Consider the following 19672-nt stretch of genomic DNA (forward strand, 5'->3'; position numbering starts at 1 on the left):
TGCTGGGGACACAGCAGTGAACACGGCAGACCAACACCCTGGCCTCCTGGAGTTTATGTTACATCGTATGATAATGTAGATAATCAGATCCCTGTTCCCACAACTAGTCTAGACTGTGAGTTTCTTAACGTCAGAGGTTCTTTTATGAATCTTTGGGTTAAGATTTGAGTTAATCTTTTGTTCAAGGATTGGAACATAGTGGGTGTGCAATTAAATGCTTGTTGAGTGACTCACGGACTGTCTCTGGGACTTGCTGTGGAAATAAATATCTAGGAGCACCAGATGAGCTTATGGAGGAAAGCCCCAGACCTGTGCTTTGTTGTGCCTCTTGTTTTAAATACAACATACTGACTCTGCTTTGCCTTTTATGGGTTCGCTTCATGGTGTACATTGTGGTATTTTAGACCACAGCATGGTAGGTAGTAAGTAATTTGGGGAGTTTGAGGCTGAGGCAAAAATAATAATGAAAATAATTATAGCTGATATGTATTGTCGACATTTGGCTCCATCTACAAACTTCATATGTATTACTTCATTTAATGTTTATAACCACCTATAAAGTAGATATTGATACTATTATCATCATCCTTATTTGCAGATGGGAAGATTGAAGATCGAACGTTACTGAACAAAGTCACACATTTAGTAAGTGGCAGAATTGGGATTCAAACCTGGGTTTTCTGATTTCAAAGCATGTGTACTTACCTCCTTCATTACACTACTTCCTTTGCTAAGTTCTGTTTGTTTTAGAGCTCTGACAGCCAAACCATTGTGTATAGGTGCCTGGTGGGAAAATGGAGCCAACTTCAGTGGCTTCTTAGTATAAGGGTTCATTTGAAATAACTACAGTAAAAACCCAGTGTCTTTTGCAAAGTAAGTTCATGTTATGTGTCTTCCTTTAGGATTACTTCTTTGTCACAAAACAGAAGAGTTTATCTACAACAGAATGGACAAAGGGTCTGATGAATTTTGCATCTTTCAAGGAGGGTTAGTCAAAGGCTAAGCCAGACAGAGGAGGGTTATTTAGTCCTATTTACACCTCCACAGGGCCTTTGCAAATTGTCCTGCCTTCCTAAGGGTCTACGCCAATTCGAATGACAGTTTTCAACTTAGTGACAGAGAAAAGCCTTAGCCTTTTATTTCTGGAGTTTCCTAGATTCAGAACAGTTATTCACATGTTCTCCATAAACTTAGTTTTTTCCCCCTCTTCATTTATCATGTAGTAATTTGCTATTCTATAATAGCATGGAACTTGGAAGCATATTTAAAAATTTATTCTCACCTCTGACCTTCCAAATAAGTTACTTTAAAGTACAACATCATCAAGAAAATAAGCTCAGCTCTTCTACGGGCCATACTGTAAAACCATAGATAGTTTTGAAACTACTAGTTTGGTCTAGCATTTAAGGCTCTCTCTTCATAACTTTACCTGATCGGTTTTCCCACCTGATCCCATCTTTATAATGTCTGTCACGTCAGTAACACATACTACGCAGCCAGTCTAATCCAAGTCCCTCTCGTTTTTGGAACACCAACCTGAACACCAAGAAAGCCCCTTCCTGTCTTCTCCATAAACTATGCCCACTATCAGATCCCCGTTTAGCATTCTTTCTTGATATTCTCTCTTATCAGCCTTCTTGGAGATCATCTTTCTCTTCCCTGAACTCTTACACTATGTACCATCCCTTTGGATCTTGGTATTTATTACCCTGCATTGTTCATTAACCTCCTATGTCTACAGCTCTGAGAATCCTAACTGGATTGTTAACTCTTGAGGATCAAGCAAGCTTTAAAACTCAGTGTCTTCCACAGTACTTAGCACAGTGCCTTGTATATAAAAAAAAGTCACTGAAATTTAAGGGTACTTATATTAAGATTATATTAACGTTACCTGCATTGATAGTTAAGCAAGTTAAAGATGAACTCTTCTAAAAAATGAAAAGTATAATAATAAGGTCAAATTTTAATTTGAAATTTGAAACTCAAGAATGTTTGGGTTACCTGCTTTCATGTACAGAATGGAGAATTTACCTACTGGCCAATAAGAAATTCCTGTATTTTTTATTTCTTAAGTTTTGAATATAAAATTGGGTCTGCTCTGTGAGAAGTAAAGTCAATGATTAAATGCTGGCTGTACTTCTGAACTCTAAACCGTGAAGTTTTTAAGTCTGTCTTAAACTACTATAGAAGAGTTGCCAATATGAAAGTCACTATATTTATGTAATTTTGCTCTCCATCATGAAAATGTGGTAGGGTTTTCTTTCTATCAAGGCAGTTCAAATGAATACCTTTCTTTTCTTTCCTAGGTCTCTAAAGAAAAAATATCAAAAATTACCATGACATATATACACTACCAAATGTAAAATAGATAGCTAGTGGGAAGCAGCCGCATAGCACAGGGAGATCAGCTCGGTGCTTTGTGACCACCTAGAGGGGTGGGATGGGGAGGGTGGGAGGGAGGGAGATGCAAGAGGGAAGAGAAATGGGAACATATTGTATATGTATAACAGATTCACTTTGTTATAAAGCAGAGGCTAACACACTATTGTAAGGCAATTATACTTCAATAAAGATGTTTGAAAAAAAAAAAAAAAAAAAAGAACAATAGATTAGATATTAGAAAGAATTGCTTAAAAAAACATAATATTTCTTGATTTAATATTAATTGGTTTAACATTTAATATTGATATGATTTGTTATGATAGGTTAATTTTGATACTAGTCATCTTGATAAAAGGTAACTATAATACTTATTTAGGACCTATAAAAGTAAATTTTTATTGCACTACCCAAATGCCAATGGATGTATCATTTTATATAATGAATATATCACAATTTGAGAGTAATGAACAATGCTATTTATTTTACAGAATAAAAATGACTTTAAAAGGAACATGTTAAAGAATTTTACTGAATAAATATATATTAAGAATGTAAAAAAAAAAAAAAAAAAAAAAAAAAAATTACCATGAATTGTTGAAAATATGAAAATTTGCAAAAAGAATTAGAATTCTCATTTCATTTAGAAAGGGTCTTGGTTACCCCAAGCAAAAGAATGTTTGACACAGACAAGACAATGGTATGTGGTTTTTTTTGTGATTGCACAGTTCATTGTGCAATCACAAAACTTTGTTTTATTCTTAATATTACTTTGTGCACTCTTTAAAAAAGGCAGAGAATGTTACCTATGGAGACTTCCTCAAATGCTAGGCTTTACCTGAAAATTGTAATAGACTTCACTTTTGAAAATTGAAACTTCAAGTTTAACGGCTAAGATAAATCATCGAATTGATAAATATCAGAAGCATGGGCATTTCAAACATTAAATATATAAGATATTGAACCTCTATAGCACCACTAGTGTGTTACTTGATCATATACATTTAATACATAACTTAATTCATTTTACATTAATCTCAAACATTGAGAAGGACTCCTAAAACCTAATTGCTTCTGTATGTCTTCTAAATCCCCTTTAGAGACTAAATCACTCGATCCTCATTACAACTCTATCAGGCAGTCATGAGGAAAATGAGGTTTCCTGGAGGCCAGGGTTTCTCAGCCTTGACACTGTTAATATCTTAGGCTGGATAATTCATTGTTGGGGGCGGGGAGGTTGTCCTGTGCATTTTAGGATGTTTAGCAGCATCTCTGGTCTCCACACACTAGATGCCATCAGCACCCTGCCCTCCCACCAGCTGCGACAACCGAAAATGTCTCCACACATTAACATGTTTTTTGAGGGTCAAAATCTCCCCTCACTGGCAATCACCGGTACCGGCCCATGGTCACACAGCAAGTGGCAGAGCTAAGATAAGAACCGGCTCCCCCAGCTCCTCAGAACAGAACCTCAGGCCCCTCTGTCATCCTGTCTCTGACCTGGGTCTCTCAGCTGACAACAGAAATTTCCAGCCCCAGTTAAGAGTTAACCTCTTTTGACACACAATCATTTTCATGAACAAAATGCATGCCTCCTTTCTAGAACCCGAGTGATTCTCTTTCTGTTTCCTATCATTCTTCTCAAGAATTTTTACTGTACATGGAAACTAAAAACAAGTCCACATACCGCTTTATAAAGTTGGCAAAAAGTATCCGATGTGAGTATCCCAGCCTTCGAATTCTTGCTGTTTCCAGAATGCCTGTGTAGCGAAGCTGGAGCAGGACTTTCTCTTTGTCGTATTTTCTTGCCTGACGTTCATTGTTTGGTTTGATGCAGCGGACAAAGTGAGGTTGGCCGACCACCATTTTAGATAACAAATCCATCAGAGAATACTATAATATGCAACAAAAATAAAATTCCCAGCGTAGCATTCAGAAACTTATGAGCTTGCAGGTCTTTCTTTTAATTATAAGAATAAAATCTGAAAACTGAGAGTTACACAGTAATTCACAATGAGGGATATATGTGTTAATAAATATTTTCTTTACAGTATATTTTAAAAAATACATATTTACTCATAAAAATGTAGAGGCAATAACTAGGAACTTAGCTATTAAAAGGTTGCCTGTGAATTCTTAAGGCAACTTTAATCAATAGACGAAATTATTTTTGATATAGCTTGTTTGGAAGTAATTATATCCTCTCAGGGAAACTGGCCAAATTACAATATTTAGCACACAATCTGGTTTCCTCCTTATACTATTAATTTCCCTGTCTAGTTCTTTTTTTGTAGAAAGTACGAAAGTAAACACTTTAATCCCTCTCAGTATCATCTCCTCCTTTAAAATAAGGACTGACAAGTTAATGCATTTTACTCTGTAAGACACAGTTATAAAAATAAGCAAATCCACTTAAGTACTCTAATCTGCTCTAGTTTGATAATTTTCTTATTTTAGAAATATTTTAATCACATAGATATGAAAACCGTCTTCTGCAGCAATACCTTATTAAAACAGCAGCCAATTGCTGGACAACCAAGTATAACACAGTAGGATAATCATGGTTCAACTAAAATGGAATCCCAACAAACCAGTATGTCAAAGACCGGGATTACAATTGTTGGCAAGGTAATGAGTGTATGAATATAGACAGCTGTTGATGGCTGAATCTCCTTTACTGATGGAAATATAAAGCCTGGGTTACAAAGCCAGTGCAAACCAAATCCTGGAATTGGGCAACTGACAAAGCACTGGGTTTGCATAGCTTCCTCTTGGGCACGGACACTCAGCTGTGAGCTTCTTCAAACAGCTGGGGTCTGCCACTTTGGGGCCCTTTTCATAACATTTATCTGTGAGTCATCATTGCAAACATCTGCCAGACACTAGAGATAGAAAGGTGATAGATGTGTCTGCTGGCATGCTGAGCAAGAGCTCCCTGCAATTTAGGCACTGGTGTTTCTTAGGGACCAAGGCAGAGTATTATATCATGTTCATCCTCCTCTGCAGAATGAAACATAACTTAAAATATGGTACATACTATACGGAATTACCTTCTATCCCTTTTCACCGCAGCCCGAGGTGTAAAACGACTTTATGAATGCATGGCTTGAACATACACATACTGTTTGATGCCAACAACAGTGGTATGATAATGATCTTGGATGACTCACTTAAAGATGAAAATAATCTGGCTGTAAATACTTTCAGTCCTTCAGCTGTGCTGCAGCCTGCTGTAAGGTGGATGTACCAGCAGCAAACGAGATATTAAGCATATAAATGCACTAGGTGCTACTCAAAGATGTTAAGCACACACTGTCTGCTACGAGCTTAGGACCTGAGAAATATTTAATAAAGCTACCCAGTTATTTTTAAAAGTATTTCATGACTCTGTTAGGGAACTGGATTTATTCACTGAACACATAGTAAATTTAACCCCATTTCCTCCCTTTCTCCCACATTACATGATATTAATAAATTTCTAAATTTTAGGTGGTATTTTATTCATTTTCATTGGCTGGTTAGTATGATTTTATCAGAAGAGATAAACAAGAACTTGAACCAATAATGAAGGCAGGGTTATCTAGAGTTTGTTCTCCAGGGCACAGAGAGAATCAAGTGCTTCTTTTCTTTCCTATCTCTCTCCTACCTTGCCCAAGTGAGAAAGGTCACCTTGGTCCTATGCTAAGGACACAGTGACTCACTTCCTTGGCATGTTACTGGTATTTCCCTGGTGTCCCTTCTCTTTGTCCCGTGGCTACACCAGTTCTGTTTTTCTTTTGCAGCGTTCAGCTCGTCTAGGTACAGGGAGATGTGGAATGGAGACAGATGCTCGACCTTGTCTCATCCGTCCACCTTAAGATCATTCAGGGGTGGGAAGGAGGACTGATGGTTTTCATACCAATGAATTTCAAACCCTTTTAGGCTTTATTCTAGTGAAAACGTGTTTGGTTCTATGGACAAATTTTAACCAAGCTACAGACCGCCATTAAGATTGACCTAGTATACAATAATTTTATTGATAAAATACCAAAGTAAACCAACCCATAGGTTTTTGAGAATGCACTGTAATATATCATGTATCTAACACATAGTAAATGAAATACAATACAAATTCTCTTTTGCTAATAGCACTCTGATATTTGTTACTTACTTTTAATCTGTAACTCCCATTTAGAATAAATAACATGCCTAAGCACAACACAACATAATTTAATATCTTACTCTGAAATACGATGCAACTGTTTGTGTTTTCATGTTGGTTGTCTCTCTGGCGTGACGGGTGGCTTCTCCAGTTTCCCCCTAAGACCAAGAAAGACAGCGATACTTCAGCATCTATTGTACTTTATGCTCTACAGGGAGCACGTGGAATTTTCCTTAGTCTATGCCTTCACATACATAAAATAACAAAATGTTGAATTTTTATTTTAAGGTAATTGTTTTGCCAGTCTCATTGGGATTTTAATCAGTTTTGCATGGAATGTGAGTATCTCTGACCTTAGCTAATACATTTTTAGTTGGTCTTAGAGTAACATTAAAACTAACTATAAATGAAGAGTTAGGAATATATCAGAAATGCATGATTATCTTAGTGACTAGCGGTAATATGAACATAACATAAATATCTGTTTAAGTAGAAAAGAAAGATCAAAGGGAGAAAACGAAGGGAAAGACCGTTTACTCTTATCATACAAATACTTCCATTGTAAAGGTTAGATTCTTAGACTCACTGCCATGAAAAATACGTTTCCTTACCTTTGTCAGGTTGATTGATCTTTCTGAAGTCCTCATTTGATAGTTTATGTTTTTAGTTTTAGAATATGGCAGATTACCTATGGGAATGTAGATAAAGTTAATACACCTTTTAGAATCCTTAATGGTAGAAGATTTCCTCCATTTACTTCAATGTTAAAATAAGCATTGTTGGCCCTGCAATATTCATACTCACATGATTGGTTAACTCGTTATTGAGACACTTAGAAATAAAATAATATTTCTTGAAAATGTATAACAAATTTTAAATTCAGCAAAACACTCCAGCTTAGAGAATAGAAAAAGGAGAGGTAAGTGTTGGATTTCCATTTAATTGCTACAAGATATGGGGTGATGAGGATAAAGGGAGCAATTTGCTTCTTTTTGTGTGTGTGCTAAATAGCATCTGAGACTTTCTTTAATGCAAATGTAAGCTTTACAATGGGCCTTAAAAATCATATGGGTCATTAATTCACATGATGTGGTTATAAGCAAATCAAGTGTGGTTGAGGGCAAAGGACGTTTTCAACCTAACATTCAGAAATATGTGCCTGGTGCGAGGGCTCTATAATGGTACACAACCCAAGGCTGTGAAAAATCACAGTGTAGTGAGAAAGATTACGTCCTCTGAAGCCAGGAAGACCTGGGTTTGCATACCAGCCGCAGTGTTTAAACTGTGGATCATCTACTTAGTCTCTGAGTCACAGTGTGTGTCCAGAAAATGCGGATAGTTATGCCTGCCTCACAGGATTTTGATGACAGGTGACAGTATGTCTAGCCCGTGGTGCCTGGAAATGTCAGTTCTCTTTCACGCGTTGCCCACCTCCCACCGAGCACAATACACCAACCAACCCACAAGCCAGGAGTTTATCATGCTAGCAGGAATGTTCAAAATATCTCCAGAATTCCATACCACTTCAGGAAGATTGTTTCTCTTTCGTTCTTGCAGGCAAAGGGGCTACATATTTTGGCAAATCCTTCACATTTTTTTTGTGGCTGCAGAAGGCTGGCTCAGAGATGAGGGTGCAGGAAGGAGCCCTGCCTGGGGCGCGGCTGGCAGCGCCCTGCTCTGCTCTCGTCCCCTCTCCCTCATCACCCCAGGAAAAGTGCTGGGGAGCGGGTGTGACTTTTGTGCGGGGCTGAAACTGCATTCGGCAAGGTTCCCTCTTGAAATGTAACTCTTGCTGAACAGAGCTGAGTGGAGAGAGACGGTAACTGATGATCGTCAGAGGGGCAGCTTCAGGAAGTATGCTTACTGTTCTTTTTCTTTCTTTCTTTCTTTCTTTTTTAGGATTACCAGGGAAAGTTTTAGAAAAATAATTTAATTGGGGGGAAAAGTGACCATAGACTTGGAAATTTCTTGGAAGCATGATGAACATACAAAGTGCTAGAAGCACATTAATTAGGATAGACCCTTTGCTTAATAGATATCATTACTTAATATTAACCAAATATAAAGTAAAATTTTAAGTCTATCTGAAAATCAAACAACTAGAGGAAATTTAAAGATTACTAATTTCCCTTTAACAAAATTTACACACTAACCATAAAATTACTTAACAACAAAATAAGTGAGAGCCTTTCAAAAACTCATTTATGCATATCAGCAAGAACTAAAATTAGCGTAGATCTTAATTTCAGAAAAATATATCCTCTTTGCATCTATAGTTGACCTGACGAACGAACCCGTGATAAAACAAACTAGAGATTTGAGCTGCCAGGAATTCTGATGTATTTTCCCCTAATGCTGGCCGAACTATATTTCATATTTGCATGCAAAGGGCCATGGTTATTTTAGAATCTTGGAGACAGCATAATGTAGAACCGACGAACCTGAGCTTTCAAGCCTAATTCTAAGACCTCTCAGTGGGGTAATGTTGAGAAAACAGCTCAACATTCCCGAGTCTCCATGTGTCATTTGTAAAAGCAGTTCCTCCTCAGAGTGTTGTTTTTAATTTATTTATTTTATTTATTTATTTTTGGCTGTGTTGGGTCTTCGTTGCTGCATGCAGGCTTTCTCTAGTTGCGATGAGCGGGGGCTACTCTTCGTTGCGGTGCATGGGCTTCTTTCTCACTGCGTTGGCTTCTCTTGTTGCGGAGCACGGGCTCTAGGCTCCCAGGCTCAGTAGTTGTGACTTGCAGGCTCTAGAGTGCAGGCTCAGTAGTTGTGGCTCACGGGCGTAGCTGCTCCACGGCATGTGGGATCCTCCCGGACCAGGGCTCGAACCCGTGTCCTCTGCACTGGCAGGTGGATTCTTAACCACTGCGCCACCAGGGAAGCCCGTTGTTTTTAGAAGTAAATGAAAGTACTTAGTATAGTGACAAGCACATTGCAATTTCTAAATAAAGTTATCTATTGTCATTGTTATTATTATTATATGTGTACACATCTAGCTGAATGCAAACCCCAAACACCTTTGATAGCTTTGAGGTTGAGTTACTGAAACACCTTTGACTATAGAGTTCTGCTCTTCTCCCTGGCCAACTAGACACTGTTCTGCTGAAAGTCAGGAGACATGGCATAGTATTGAGAACCTGGTTGCATATTTTATAAGGGTGGAAACATGAAGTTAGATGCGTAGATGCTGTTGGCAGATACAGAAAGAGATGACTATCTTTTTTTATGTGAATTCACTTTATTAAGAATATTTTTAATATATATCATCTTTTAGAGTTAATATGCGAAAAAGGAGAGCCGCATCAATCTGTTTGGTGTTAAATGCTCCAAAGTTGGAGCTTTAATACAATTATATTGTTTCTAAAATTCAAAGGCTTTCTTTTTTTAAAATTTTTATTGGAGTATAGTTGATTTACAGTAGACAATTGTTAAAGTCAAAACTGAAGACTTTTTTTCTGGACAAGATAAAGTAACACAGACTGGATTACCTTCTCACCTAAAACAACTAAAAAAACATACGAAGTCTATGGAACAGTTGTCTTTCTTCTTTCCAATTTTTTAACTGTGGTAAAAGAGACATAACATAAAATTTAGCATCTTAACCTTTTTAAGTGTACAATTCAGTGGTATTAAATACATTCATGATGTTGTGCAACCATCACCACCATCAATCTCCATAACTCTTTTCATCTTGTAAAACTGAAATTCTATACCCATTAAATACTAACTCCCCATGCCCCCCATCCCAGCTCTTGACAACCAACATTCTACTTTCTGTCTCTATGATTTTGACTACTCTCAGTACCTCATATAAGTGGAATCATGTAGTATTTGTTTAGGTGCAACAACTTTTGCATCAAGCAACAATTTTTGCATCAATATAGGGCACTGATCCCTGAGAGAGAGGAAACAAATGAGGTGAGCCCTATGATTACCCCAGCTTTCTGTCTAGAGGGTTTATGTTGCAATGCAGGGAGAGGAACCCAGGTGAAGCCTGGAGAGAACAGATGTAACCAATAGGAAACAAACAGCAAGATAGTGTCAAGCCCAACCATATCGCTAATCACATTAAATGTAAATTGTTTGATCACCCCAATTAAAAGGCAGAGATTAAGGTTGGATTTAAAAAAGCAAGGCCCAATTATATGCTGGCTACAAAAAACCCACTTTAAATATAAACTCAAAAATAAGTTGAATTTAAAAGCATAAAAAAGATACACCATTTAACTACTAATCATAAGTAAGTTGGAGTCTTCCTATTAATATCAGGCAAAGTAGATTTCAGAAAAAAGAATATTACCAGACATAAAAGAGTTATTTAGTAATAATAAAGGGGACTATTCATCAAGAAGATATAACAATTCTAGATGTTATGCATCCAATAACAGACCTTAAAGTACATAAAGCAAAAACTGATAGAAATGAAAGAAAAAATAGACAAATTGATTAATTATAGTCAGATATTTCAAAACCACTTTCTCAGTAACCGAGAGAACCAAGAGAGAGAAAACTCGTAAGTATACAGAAGATCTGACCAATATCATCAACCAAGTTGACCTAATTGCCACTTATGGAATACTCCACCCACCAACAGCAGAATACACATTATTTTGAAGTGCAAATGAAACATAAAACAAGATAGAGCATATTCTGGGCCATAAAACATGTCTCAATAAATTTAAATGAATTAAATCATACAAAGTATGCTTTCTGAGCAATACAAAATTAAATTAGTAGTTCATAACAAAAAGATATCTGGAAAATCCCAATATATTTAGAAATTAAATGTAATACTTATAAATAACCCCTATAAATGCCTATATTAGAAAAGAAGAAATTTTCTTAAATCAATGACTTAAGTTTTCATCTTAGAAATCAGAAGGCAAAATAAACCCTGAAAGAAACAGAAGAAAACAATAACGACAAAAGAAAAAAAAAATTAACAAAATAAAAAGTAAAAATTCAATAGACAAAATCAATGAAACTATAAGCTGGTTCTTTGAGAATATCAATAAAATTGATAAATCCCTAGAAAATCTATCAAGAATAAAATGAGAGATGAGAATGAGAATAAAATGAGAGAGAGATATAGATAATGATCTATATCAGGAATAAGAGCTGATATAACCTCAAGATCTACAGACATTCAAAGGATAATAAGGGATTATTATCAAATTTATGTCAATAAATTTGACAGCATAGATTAAATAGAAAATTTTCCTAAAAGATACAACCTACTCTAAAGCTAATTCAAACATAAAATATCTTGAATAGCCTTATATTTATTAAAGAAATTGAACCTGGAGTTAAAAGCCTTCTCACAAAAAAACCCTTCAAATCCAGATGACTTCCCTGGTGAATTCTATTAACTAATTTAGGAAGAAATAATATTCACTCTATTTTTCTTGAAAATTGAAGAGGAAGCATTATTTCTCAATTCATTCTATGAGGCCAGTATTACTCTGATCCCAAAATCAGAAAAAAAAAATTATAAGAAAACTACAGTCCAATGTCCCTCATGAACATAGATGCAAAAATTCTTAACAAAATTCTTAGCAAATTGAATCTGGCAATACATAAAAAGTATGTCAAGATTGTCCCAGGAGTTTGGGATTGACATGTACAAACTGCTGTATTTAAAATAGATAACCAACAAGGACCTACTGTATAGCACAGGGAACTCTGCTCAATATACTATAACAACCTAAATGGGAAAAGAACTAGAAAAAAGAATAGATACATGTATATGTATACCTGAATCACTTTGCTGTACACCTGAAACTAACACAACATTGTTAATCAACTATACTCCAAAATAAAAAAAACTATATTGCAATAAAAATTTTTTAAAAAGATTTTCCCAGGAATAAAAGTCGGTAAAACGTTCAGAAATCAATCCATGTAACTCACCATATTTACAGATATAAAGAAAAAACAAAGCAAAAACAAATGATCATTTCAATAGATGCAGAAAATTCATCTATGTACGTCAAGAACTCATCATATTTTACTGTCTAAATATATGCTCTTTATTGTGTGTCAGTTATACCTCAACTATAAAAAACGAAGTGCAGAGAACAATTTTGAACTCCAATAAAGAAAAAGACTGAACTACATTTTTTTTCTACTTAAAAGCAAATGCAAGGATTATATGGTTGGTTGGAAAAAAGCACACAACTTTTTAATCAATTAGGCAGAACTCACTAAACCTGCAGAATCTCAAAGAATCATCCAATGTTGCCCACTCCTGACACAGCAGGTAATTCTGAACTCTCTGAAGGTGACGGTACTCTTTTGGTGAGTAGCTAGGACACCACCGTATTTTCTGGTGAGTGCTTCAAAACTTTTCTTTATGGAAACCTAGCTTCTTTATAAAAATAAAACCAACTCACACACAACAAAAATGGAAGGAAATTGCCTCAGCTTACCTGTTTTTGTTAGAGGCTGGCTGACTAGCTGCCGAATTACACTGTTTTCTGATGATCTCAGAAGTAGCACAATATCAGTTGGAAGAGTGTCTCTATTTTTAGCTAAGAACCCACTTGCATTATAGATGACCTGTTGATAAAGTACGTTATCACCATTGTCAAAATCAACGTCATCACCCTCATCCTCATCCTCATCAGCAGCATCATTATCATTATCAACAGATATTTACTGAGAGCTTACTTAGCGCTAAGTGACAGGTACACAGAGATTTACAAAGGTAGTCCCTTACAACTTGGTTGGAAAAGTGAACCTCTCCAGGTTTACATTATATCTTTTCAGAGAAAAATTTGTGTCACACTGATTTTATTTGGGTTGAAATAATCAAAGAGGTTTGATTCCTCCCGTTTATTATATCACGTTGGAAATTTTGTGGGTCTCCCTTCTCTATTTGGAGGGTTGGGGCCACCAAGGTATTATCATTTCTATGATAACTGATTCACCTGCAATGAAAAGGCTTTTATAGATTTAGTCTCAGTAGTAGTGTGGTCTAAATACATTGTGGGTGTTTGTGTTTCTGGCACTTCTAAATAATTTTAAGATTTTTAAAGATCAATGTAACCCAAAGATTTTTGTAGGATGGTCCAATGTGGTGGTTGTTATGGACTGAATTGTGTCCCTCCAAAATTAATATGTTGAAAATCTAATCCCCAATGTGACTGTATTTTGGAAACAAGGTCGTTAAGGAGGTAATGAAGGTTAAATGAAGTTTACTGTAAGAGTGAGGCTCTAATCCCACAGGACTAGTGTTCTTATAAGAAGAGGAAGATACACCAGAGATCTCTTTCTCTCCCTCATACGTACACAGAGAAAAGGCCATATGAAGGCACTGGGAGAAGGCAGCTATCTGCAAGCCAGGAAATAGGCCTCACAAGATACCAGATCTGCTGGCACCTTGATCTTGGCCTTCTAGCCTCCAGAACTGTGAGGAAATAAATTTCCATTGTTTAAGACACCCAGCCTGTGGTATTTTTGTTATGGCAGCCCAAGAAGACTAATACAGTTGTTAAAAATAACTGGATACGGCTTCCCTGGTGGTGCAGTGGTTGAGAATCCGCCTGCCAATGCAGGGGACATGGGTTTGAGCCCTGGTCCGGGAAGATCTCACATGCCGCAGAGCAACTAAGCCTGTGCACCACAACTACTGAGCCCGCGTGCCACAACTACTGAAGCCCACGCGCCTAGAGCCTGTGCTCCACAACAAGAGAAGCCACCGCAATGAGAAGCCCCCGCACCGCAACAAAGAGTAGCCCCCACTCGCCACAACTAGAGAAAGCCTGCGCACAGCAACGAAGACCCAACATAGCCAAAAATAAATTAATTAATTAATTTTTTAAAAAACTGGATAAAATGATCATAGGAAATTCTTAACGAATATTTTAAAGTAGGCTTATTTGGAAAATCACATGCTGAAAATCATGAGAAAGGCTATAACTGTAATATTTAAGGGAGATTTTGTTTTCAATGACAAAAGCCTGGACTACTGACTGACACAGAAGTTCTACTAGACTAGAATGCTCGGGGTTCTGTGGTATTTTATTTTGTTTGTATATGTCTATGAATTCCTTCTTGATTTGAATATCTTCTTAGTCCTCCAATATTTATAACATCATTGTGAGGGAAAGACCTGTTATTCTCTACAGAAGGGAAAGAAACTGTCTCCTGGGTTTCTTTCCATATGTAGGATGGCGTATCTGAGGTTTGCTCTGGTGTGGGAAGTGTATCCACCAATGCATAAACACTGCTTCCTCTGACTGAACGACAGTCCATCAGTTAATTCTAATTAATCAGCTCAGTGATCTGGCCGTACCTCCAGCCCGGTACCTTCTCTTGTGGGGAAGGAGGAGAGACAAAAGCTGCCATGGACAGAGAAGCAACTCAAGTCTGAAGAAGGCAGTTTATATAAAAGGTTCTCAGCTGTCATTAAAAGAAGAAAAAAATAGGTACCCATTGTCAGCCAACCACATGCCAAGCCACATCTTAGGATCAGAAGGATGGACTCTTTATATCATTACAGCCATCTATAAATATTTTGGGCCATAATTTTCATGGCCTTATTATTCAATGAAAGACTAAAGAGAAACTCAGTTATAATGTTTCAGAGTTCTTACCTTTCCTGCATAATGGTGAATTCCGAAACTAAGTTCCATTCTTTTAGGCCTCCAGAAGTACTGTGATTTCAGATTACCTTCAAATTTTTCTGTAGAAAAAAATTTAACTCCCATATCAAGCATGTAGGAGGGCCTCAAAAAATACCGATTGACAGAATCATCTCTTTCACCACAAAATGGAAAATGTGCAGTGAATAAACAGAAAATTTTATATAGTTATTACATGCAGATTTGTAATATAATTATAAATGGTAAGGCAAAACTTGAGATCATGAATTTTACCATTCCAATATGATTTGGGTCAGCAGGTCTCAAACCCTAGCAAGCATCAGAATCACCTGGAGGGTTTGTTAAAATAGACTGCTGGGTCCCACCCCCAGAGTTTCTGACTCAATAGGTCTGGAGTAGGATCCAAAAATTAACATTTCTAGCAAGTTCCCAGGGGATGCTGATGTTCTTGGTCTGGGGACCCCATTTTAAGAACCACTGAAAACTACAGAGGAAGGAAACTAAGTACTTGAGATTGTCCAGAGAGCTTTGTGAAACACAGCTGGATGTGAAGCCATGAGCCTAGAAATTTGGTATTTTGGCTCTCTTTTTTATAAGACGAGCTATAGGTTGTTATTGATTACATAGGAAACATAATAGGATCATACAGGCATTTCTATAACAGTTTTACCAGCACAAGTTCTCTGTTATTTCATGTCCTAGAAGGTACATTTTAACATCAAAATCAAGGGACTAGTATGAAATGATTTCCCCACCACGCTGGGGTTATTTTCTTTTCCATCTAGTATCGTCCAATTAGAGGAGAGAATAGGCAATCAGTGAGTCAGATAAACGACGAGAACATCACAGATGAATTTATTTCCTCCCTGTTAGGTATCTCATTTCCAATTCTGGAGCTGTCCTTTTGCCTTGTCCTCCAATTTCTAGTTTTGGGCTGGATAATTACTAAGGTCATTTCTAACACAAAATCCTATGATTGGGGCTCTCCCATAATATAAGGAGAAGTCCAATATTGAAACTTGTTTAATTCATCACTAAATATTTCACCTTATTATAAACATTCACTGGTCTAGGTATTAGATCCAAAGCCTCTTCCTCAAAGTTAGATATGCAGGCTTTGTCACAGCAATACTCTACTAGATATTTAAAAAATTTTTTTTAAATCATTCATAATTACATGACCGTATTACATGAAAACTATGTAGACATACTGAATTTAAAACTCACCTACAAGAGTTTGGTCGGTGGCCTTGGGAAATCTACTTTCTTCATCGAGGAGGGACAGTAAACCCATTGGCTTCTGCAGAAACATATCTAGGAGAGGCCGGTTATCTTCATATTCAATAACTCTAGCATCCACATCTTCATTTAGGTATTCATTCTATAACGGGACATGATATATATAGAAACACTTAAAATTTTGTGAACAATATGTAACTTGGCAGCAATTACCTAAAATTCTACTTTACACATATTATAAAAAATTACTCCCTATGATCTTGCCCTTAAACTGAAGGTATCATTTTATTTCTCTCTCCCCAGAAGTGCTAGTTCATTAAAGTTAGCACTGATGATACTCAGGGTAGTAATAAAAAGTTTCTAGCTTCTGTACTAGAATTACAGGCATCTCAAGTTTTCCAAATGCAGGAGACTATGTTGTTAATAAGCAGTAATAAAATCACGTTCCAAAATTGATAGAATATTAATTAGGTATATCTTAGGGTTACACTTCCCCCAATTTAAGCCTTTTATCTAAATTCAGAAATGCTGGATCTCTCAAGAACATAGTTTTTCAGTCATGATGACATTTACGTTGTTTGGGGTGAATGGCTGTGGGTCACAGGAACAACCAATGGCTGGAGAACCAAGAACACATAGGTTCCCATCTGGGCTCGGCCACTTGACTAGCCATATAGTCCTTTGGAATTTTCTTACTCTTTAAACTTCTGTTTTTTCATCTACTAAACAGAAGTAACAATCTCCATCTAACAAAGTAATAATATCTGGTACATTAGTAATCATTTGTGGTGGAGTATAATATAAAATGCATAAAATAAAAACAATAATTACTGTAAGATGTTGGTACCAGCACAACATAGATACTGATGATCTATTTTACAAAAAAGGACAAGAAGAATTGTGCTGCAGCTTTGCTTCTATGACTTTTGCCTTCATACTGGGTCCCCCTCACCCCCAGCGCTGCAATGTGTAAGAGAGAGGACATAGACGACCTCTGAACTCGGACTTGTAGTGATGTTTACATGGAGGGTTCCCCCCACTTTCTCAGGTGATAAAGCAACTATTAGTGGGGAAGAGTATCAAATAATTACTGACTGGGTAAGAATGCCCTGCACCATTCACGAACGAAAGTTACAGGCTACTTTCATTACCATTTTAATATATTCTTTAATTCATTAAATATTTTCATTGAACACCTTATAATAAGGCACTGTGATGGGTGATAAAAACATGTTTAAAACAAACTCTCTGTCCTCAGTGAATTTAAGATAAAATTTGAGCGATTAGCTTTGTAAATAAATACCCAAAATGCAAGGTAACACAGGATAGATAAATGCTAGGTACAATGTACTACAGGAGTTCAGAGAAAGAGAATTTTTTCTGGGATCTTCATGGATGAATTTAGCCAATGGCAGGTGGGGCATTTAATAAGCCAAAGTTTTAATCTCTGCTTCTGGGGCCTTATAAAATTGAAATCACAGTCAAGAGTGTCACCAGGAAAAAAAGTAAATGTATATTTTTAAATAAAACAAAATCTAGTATGTAAAAATGAGGCAGAACCCACTGGTCTAAAAGTTAGATCACCTGAAAGACATTCAGTTTACCCAGTACAAAAAATGGAAACAATGTTTGAAGTTTCACAGCTTTTTCACTTGAAGGTAACCTTGGGAGATGAACACAGACCTAGAATTAAATGACTGTCAGACACATTATGCTGACAGCATATTATAGCTTAAATGGCAACTGCAAAGTTCAAAAGAGGTTTTGTATATTTTCTATGGAAAGTGTTCAAGGTTATGGTCTAAATCAATGCATTTGTCACTTCTATTTGCCTGTGTCAAAATCCACTGCATGCTTTGGTGGCAGGCCATACAGAGCAGAGTAACTTGGAAAACAATGGGCTTAGACCTTTAAGATACTTGTTAGTATCTCCAGGCAAACCAATGGAGAAAAAATGCTGTTACTCAGGATTTACAGAGCACTCACTTTTAGTAAAGTTATCATGCCTAAAACAACATATTATGTATTTTTATGGCCGTAATGATTTCAAAATGTTCAGTTGTTTTTAAATATATGTGGAGAAAGGTAGCTCATGTAACTACTGAGAAAGTCCTCTGCTATGTCCTGTACATTAAACAAATACATTTAAAGCAGGTGAGTAGAGCTGTTAACTACAGTAAAGCTGAGCTGTTAACATATATAATCCCTACTCTGTTGAGATGCCCCCAATTCCCTTTGGAAAAAGAGATCATTTTAAGTATACATCAAGGAGAAAGGAAGTGAGAAGCCGCGGGTGTTAGAAAACCTCGTGCCTGAAACAAGATCTCCTTGCTCTGCATTGAACTTTGAGTGTGAGGCGTGGAAGGACATAGCAGTAAGAAAACCTATGGAAGATGCATCTGCAGCTATGGCCTCAACAACAAGCTTAAATACTTCGGGCCAAAGTGTCACCCCAGGAGGGATTCGAGATTACTACCTTGAGTCCTCAGACTCACACAGCAGCGTGGGAGCATGGCCACCATACACTGATAGAGCTGCAAGCTTCCACACGCTCCTGAGGCAGGTGGAAACGCAAGCGTGGACTGCTCAGCATGGATCACCAACACGGTACAGGCTCCACGCGTATCACTCAGCTCTCACCCCCGCAGAGAGCCGCGTCCCCGTCTCCTGGTCTGATCCAGCAATACCCCTTCCTCCTCTGGTCAGTCTCTATCCCTGCCCTGCCCCAGCCACCATGCTTTCAATTATTTCACAGTATTTCTAGCATTTTCACTTATCCTCCCTCTCTCTCATTAGAATGAAAACTCCATGAGGACAGGAACTTTTATTCCCCTCTGTATTCTTTTCCTCTGTATCTAGGGAGACTTGGGTGTGTTAAATGAATTACAAATGAATGAATGAAGCTCTGAGTGACTTTCCTGAGAAATTATCTTCTTTCTCCACCCCCCCCCCAGCTTTATTGAAATAGAATTGACATAGAACATTGTGTAAGTTTTAGGTGTACAATGTCTTGATTTGATACACTTATATACTGAAAAATGATGACCACCATAGAGTTAGCCAACAACTCCATCCCATCACATAATTATCATTTTTTTTTTTTTTTTTTTTTTTTGGTGAGAACATTTAAGATCTATTCTCTTAGGAACTTTCAAGTATACACAGTATACAGGCAGCCTAGCATACTGCATGATCATGTAGAGGATCGACAGGTCTTACCTATCCCCCAAAACACCACGTTATCATTTTACTGTTGGAGAACATGTTTTTACTATCATCTGATAGTTTTGGCTAAGTCTGA

General features: G+C 37.0%; 1 protein-coding gene across 15 annotated transcripts in view; it reads right to left on the reverse strand.

The window, feature by feature from the left end:
* MYO3A (myosin IIIA) overlaps positions 1-19672 on the reverse strand; it is a 190803-nt gene that overhangs the window by 47640 nt on the left and 123491 nt on the right. For 11 of the 15 annotated variants that reach the window (XR_009007533.1, XM_057543227.1, XM_057543226.1 and 8 more), the window contains 6 exons: positions 16360-16513; positions 15124-15212; positions 12955-13084; positions 7132-7208; positions 6601-6678; positions 4067-4272 (listed from right to left, as the gene is read on the reverse strand). Coding sequence is in view for 13 of the 15 variants with exons in the window: in XM_057543227.1 (XP_057399210.1) it covers positions 4067-4272; positions 6601-6678; positions 7132-7208; positions 12955-13084; positions 15124-15212; positions 16360-16513 (734 nt within the window). In the remaining 2 variants the exon portion in view is untranslated. Of the gene's footprint in view, positions 1-4066; positions 4273-4293; positions 4369-6600; positions 6679-7131; positions 7209-9847; positions 10089-12954; positions 13085-15123; positions 15213-16359; positions 16514-19672 lie in introns of those variants that run through there. The other 4 variants (XM_057543232.1, XR_009007534.1, XM_057543233.1 and 1 more) reach the window with 4 other exon arrangements.

Source organism: Balaenoptera acutorostrata, chromosome 3, assembly GCF_949987535.1.
Source record: "Balaenoptera acutorostrata chromosome 3, mBalAcu1.1, whole genome shotgun sequence".
Lineage (NCBI taxonomy): Eukaryota > Metazoa > Chordata > Mammalia > Artiodactyla > Balaenopteridae > Balaenoptera > Balaenoptera acutorostrata.